The 6,000-nt window shown below is 46.8% G+C and overlaps 1 protein-coding gene across 1 annotated transcript; it reads left to right on the top strand.

Moving 5' to 3' along the window:
- Positions 1 to 4,212: 4,212 nt before the first annotated feature.
- On the top strand, positions 4,213 to 5,903 carry znfA (putative C2H2 finger domain protein; the record flags this gene model as incomplete). Its single annotated transcript, XM_015552999.1, has 3 exons — positions 4,213 to 4,349; positions 4,456 to 5,550; positions 5,609 to 5,903. 3 exons carry the CDS (start codon positions 4,213 to 4,215, stop codon positions 5,901 to 5,903), a joined length of 1,527 nt encoding a protein of 508 aa, XP_015404318.1.
- Between the last annotated feature and the right edge of the window lie 97 nt (positions 5,904 to 6,000).

Here is a 6,000-nt window from a genome sequence, read left to right as displayed (position 1 = left end):
TTTAATAATACCTTTCTAATAATTCCTATGTGATACCGGCTATTTATTCCAGTTCTTCACCGCAGGACCCCAGTGCGTTATAGAGTTGGGATATCATATCCGTAGAAAACCTCCGATATCCCTACTTTCCCACGGCCAAGGTCTTGAGTACTGCTATTCTTGTTCGACTACCCCTTTTTCTTTAGGTTTAAGGAAATTTCTCAGACCGTCAACCCCTCATTTTTCTCCCTATACTACGATAATTTAAGCGTGTTATCCATCCAATTCCAGGGACGGCGTCCTCGGGGTGCGACGGAAAATGCCAAATGACAGCACTGTGGCAGTGCATGTATCTAAGGACATAGTGGATCCCACTAGACCACATTGGCGGCGGGTCAAGCTCGACAAGGCCACTAGTTGTTGGCTGACATTCGCCGGCACACTTCACAGTGGGTCTATAGTGTATGGAGTAGTTGGGTGCATGTATGCACTCGGTACCCTGGACAGAGATGACTGTGGTCGGGGCCTTTACTATTAGGTTCTTCTGGAATTTCACAGGTAATTAATTCCTGTATTCCTTGGAACATGGTAAATTTGGAAACTGATTTGTTGAGAATCAAGACATAGTTTGTCTGTTCTTCCATTTCTCTTTCCTTTATATATATAGATGACAAGTAAAAATCATTTTGAAGGGAGGAAAGAATAGCAAGGGAATACGTAGTACACTGTATACCGGTAGAAGAATTCAAGTTGCACGGGGGAAATCCCCGTGTCGGTAGGTCAACCTGAAGGGCTATACTTTCATGTTCAAACATTTTAATATCGACGATACATTGGTCCTTCCAGAAGGGGGAAAGGTCTCAGGATGACCCGCTTTCTAGTTGTCTTCTGGTGAAGCCTTACGAGTCTCGATTGCAATGTTCATTCTTTTGTCAGATCAACGAGTCCCCATCTGCCCAGGCACCGAACTTAACGAAAAAATTGACCCTGGGAAGGGTAACCGGGCACCCTGCAACCTTTGAATATCAAACATTTTTGGTAAGCGGGTGTAGAAACCTTGTTTTTTGAGTCCCCATCCCAAGGCCAAAAGCATGTTTCTAGTCCAGCGGCAGGCATCGGGAGAATCCAATGGCGTGTGAGAATCGAATGGGGACAGAACGTTCGAAGCGACATTGTCAGTGGTAACGGCGGGTATGGGTTGATTCCAATTGACCACAAATCATGAAAAGTAAAATAATAGCGAATGATAATGGCAAGAATCTGCCAGCACTGCCTCATTCCAAAGCATCCGTCCCCAGTAGTCCTTCCACGCTAGTCCGTGCTCACCGCTCTGAAATTGAAAAATAAAATAAAAAATTAAAAAATTTTAAACATTCCTCCAGTCCACAGTAATCAAAATTAATAAATCATTTCCTGACTCACTTCAAAGCCATGGGGGTTATTATTGGAACGAGGTGCTGTTGTATGCCTCCTGACGGGGTGAACATGGGCCAAAGAATGATATCAAAGGGCCTGACTTAGAGTTCTGCTAAGACAGACCTTAAAAAGTAAACATATGATCAACTTTGCGTTTCCTTCTTGGCCATGGCTGATGACGGTTTACTATCTTGAAAAAAAAAAAGACAACTACAAACCCCCTTCTTCCTTGCTCCTCTCCCCCTTTTTCTCTCTCTCCCAGACAGGCAAACATGAGACAGTTTGCCTTGAGGGGACATCCTCGCTGTATCGTCTTGTGGTAGTCTCGTCTCAAGGCTCTGAAATACCAGTTAAACTTTCATGGCAGGAACAATCAATAAGATGCCTTACTGAAAGGGGAAAGTAACTACAGTCCCAGTGACATATTGAGTGATATTAAATATGATTTAGTAGTTCTTGGTCGATCCCATTAAACGTGGCCATCCACCAGCCCTGCCATCCCGCGCGTATTTTGAAACGATGTGGTTCTTGAGTCCAGCCATGAGGTTAATCTTTTTGTTCCCAGGGCCGAGGACAAGTACCATACGAAGTAACCTTGCCATGAAACCCGGATTCTCTATGGAAGTATTCATACCTTCCTTACATTTCGTACGGTTTTACCTTGCTGAGTACTGCCTCGGTGCTCATACGTGGTATTTTTGGAGTATTTTTTACAATTTGTGGTACTGCAACAGTCTGACAAGCGACCCAAAAGTTTAACCAGCAAAGCAAATGCAAGGTGTTCCCTAAGGGGGGAGGAACGAATTTCGTGGTTTTCTGGTTTCTCTTTCCCCCCTCAAAGAAAAAAGAATTCAGAATTCAAGAGAATTATACTCACGGGTCCCCTGGCTAGCCTTAAGACCATTCTTACGCCTCGGGTCTTTTCCTTTCCAACTGTGTAAGTATATTTTCTTTTACAATATTCCCCCCCTGGTTTATTACCGCAGTCATATCGAAGAAAAAGGACGCCATCTAGTTGGTCAGTCTAACTTCTTCGGGGTCCACTATGACCAAACTGCAGTAAAAGCGGAGACACAAATACCAACGTTTTGTATCATTGTGAATAATGGAAGTTTGGGTATTATTATCTAGGTTTCTAGGTCTTGTCCTTCTAATCTCTGCCTTCCATACATACGATCTTTTTCTTTTTCCCTTAAAAAGTTTTATTACGACGACTACCCCGTATTTCTTCTATTCATTGGCGCGAGATTTTGAAATTCGTCGATGCTCACATAGCTGACAAAGAAATCTAAAAAGACAAAAGAGAAAAAGAGGAAAAAAAAATAAAATAAAAAAAGAGAAACCGTCCTAGTGAGACGGTCCGGAAGTTCAAGAGGCAAAATTCATCTTCAAATTACAGACGTTTTTTTCCCGCCCAAAAAGCCTTGTAGGGACCAATAAGACGGTGGTTAGCACCACCATCCTGTTCCAACTTTCTTACCTGTCCACCCAGACCAGGCCTTCTGCCTCACCTTATACAACTTGACTTAACCTGAGGCACTTCCTTGTCTGCCTCAGGCCCGCCGTCGCCTTGACTGGTCCTTCTGTCGCTTGACTTTACCTTCACTTTCCCTTCCTTCCCTTCCTTGTTGGATTGTACAAAAACCAACACGTGCTCTGCGACCGTTTTTGTTCTCGTCTGAGATTCTCCATCCCCTCCAAACTTACCGTTCCGTGACCCGGATTCTAGAAGAGGGTTGATCGTGGGGAAACAACCGATTCCCTGCATCTTGTCTAACATTTACCCTCCCTTTTCCCTTTTCTCGAGGGCATACATTGCATAACCGCTTGTCCTCCGCTGCAACTTTCTCCCGAATATATCAGCGGCTACTTAAAAACACCCTAAACCCCCTCCGAACAAGTCTTCACTATGTCTTGTGGTCCTTGCGCCGTCCTCCCTCACTAAATTGCCGCTCTCCGGCGAATTGATGGCACACGACTGGTTTCGCAAACTGGTGCGCGACTGTTGCGGAAAGCCGCTGGAACAGTGAACGACTGATTTGGCCACCTGGAAATTAAATTAAATCCTGTCAAACGCAACTCGACGGACTCCAAGGAGGTGGGTTACTACCTACTCAGCCCTATCCTTGCTCTCGTCAAAAGTTCCCCGACCACTTACCAGCTACCGCTTAGCAGACCCTAACGACTATTGCCACCAAGTCCGCAGTCTTCCTACTGCAGAGTGACTCTTGCACTTCTTTTGCCTTCTCCAATTTTGTTAGCACTTCTGCAGCTTTTGCGCCAGCTCTAGAAGCAGGATCTTCTTGAGGCCTTGAGCGGGGCTGTGTATCATCTATTTAGTTATTGATCTTCCGCAAATCGCATTCAGTTGGCAGTGAACGTCGTGCCCCTTATATATCACCCACGATTTGGGTGAGGGTTTGCGTTTTGTTGTCTAACTCGTCTCTCCTTTCAATCTTGAATTGATGAGCAATTGGGCCGTACGATGGACTTGCCGCGAATCTCGCCACCCTCGATAAATGTACATGATTTCACTAGTGGTTCTTATCACAGCGCTACTGAACGATCCTCATATGCTATGCCTGGACAATCATACTCTTTGCCAGGGCCTATGCCAATTCCCGCCAGCTCAATGAACACATTTGCTCCGCCGCCACTTCCACCGCCGCCGCGCATCAGAGACCTAGAAGACGGTTACGATGCTGGCTGGGTGCATGCGAATTCTAAGGGTCCCAGTGCAAAGCTCGCCCCCATCAATCCGAATTCGAGTCTATTTGGGGGGCACCGCCGTTTAGAACCCGGGCCTCAATCCGATCGATGGCGCTAGACGATTTGGATGGCAGACACAGCGGCTTGCCTCTATCAAGAAGTCCGGAGGCTCACATACGGATTGAGCCTCCACCTCCAGCGGATGACGGGTTTCGAAATTCAATTCCTATAAACACCAGCCCTATGTAAGTACGCTTCCTGATTTTGCGCTTTCTTAAACCGCCATTCTTTCATTGAGTGTTTCACTATAACTCCTTCACCTGGGCTGGCATCACTAACGTCAAAGGATAGTTTGAAAGGCGAGCAGGACTTCTCTCGACGGAGCGTGAAGGACTCGTCTGATGCATATGACCAGCATCTTCTGTCTAAAATAGGGAAGCCGCTCTCTCCCCGACAGTCTCTGAGTATGGGTTCTGAGAATAGAGGCCCTCTATCAACACTTCCCTTACCTTCGAGAAATTATGGAAGCTTGCCCTCACCTGGTGGCTCTGATGGCTCTACGCTCGACGTGAGGTGGTCCATTGGTTCTCAGTCAGGTGGGATATCACCTGGGACTAAAGTGGGCTGGAGAGACTATATTGGTTGCCGGAGCCCAAGTGTTGAGAGCAGTGCGCCTTCTTCTGCGGTAGACTACGATAATCCCAACTATATCCGCCGTCGGGGAGGTGGAGCCACGCCGCAAAACGAAGACTCGCTCAGTCTCCCGAGTCGATCGAACCGGGGAAGCTATGATCAAGGTATATTCTCAGACATCGAAGGGGATTTCTCGACGGATGAATCATTACCACCCCGTTTATTTAATGTTCGTGAAGCAACACCGCCATACCTGGACACATCCAAGTCCGGCATGAAAAGACGAGCATCTTCTCCCCCTAGAGAACCAATTAGCGATGATAGGCACACGATACATGTAACGACAAGTAATGGTGATCTTTCGCAGCGAAGGACATCTGGCCATCCGTTCACGAATACGTTATCTGTCAATAGCGCTTATGCCCAGAGCCATGGGAGTATCTCAGCTGCGTCATCTTTGAGCCTTCGAACCTCTGGGTCCTACTCGTCAGCAGCTCTTTCAAGCAGCGTTACAAGCGCGTCAGTGTATGAGCGGTCGCCCGGGGGGCTCTCTCCAAATTCCGACCTCGAATCATTCCACGACAAGTTTCATCTCAATCCTACCTCTCCTGGCGGAGTTTCAAACCAATCGGCAATGAGAGGTGTTCCGGGGCCTACTACGCTAGAACCACCCAACTCAAATGTCGCAAGGAAGATGTCTTTGCAGACGAGTTTGAACGTACCAAAACAAGCAGGTCCCAAGATGGGTGGTTTGTTCATTTGCGACTGCTGTCCCAAGAAACCCAAGAAGTTTGACAGTCCCGAGGAACTTCGGTAAGTCTCAATCGAGTCAATTAATTTCAACGGTGACTGGACATTTTCTAACCTATAGCCCGTCAATAGCGCACACGAGATGGAGAAACAGTATTCTTGCTTATTTTGTAACAATCGGTTCAAAAACAAAAATGAAGCTGAGCGCCACCAAAACTCGCTCCACTTGCGGCGCCATTCTTGGTCATGCGCTGCCCTACCAGGATACCAGGCTGCGTTCCATCCTTCGTCTTCTCCTTCAAGCCAAACGAATACAGGCCCCTCACACGACACATGTGGTTATTGTGGTGAAGAATTCCCTAATTTTCCTCAACCTGACTGGGACCGCAGGTCGAGCATTTGACGACAGTGCATAAATTTGGGGAGTGCAATAACGCAAAGAAATTCTATCGCGCGGACCACTTTAGACAACACTTGAAGCACAGTCATGCTGGAACCAGTGGAAAGTGGACT

The sequence above is a fragment of the Aspergillus nomiae genome, assembly GCF_001204775.2.
Source record: "Aspergillus nomiae NRRL 13137 chromosome Unknown contig00272, whole genome shotgun sequence".
NCBI lineage: Eukaryota > Fungi > Ascomycota > Eurotiomycetes > Eurotiales > Aspergillaceae > Aspergillus > Aspergillus nomiae.
Note: the sequence above shows the minus strand (reverse complement) of the source record. Positions and strands in the feature narration are given on the sequence as shown.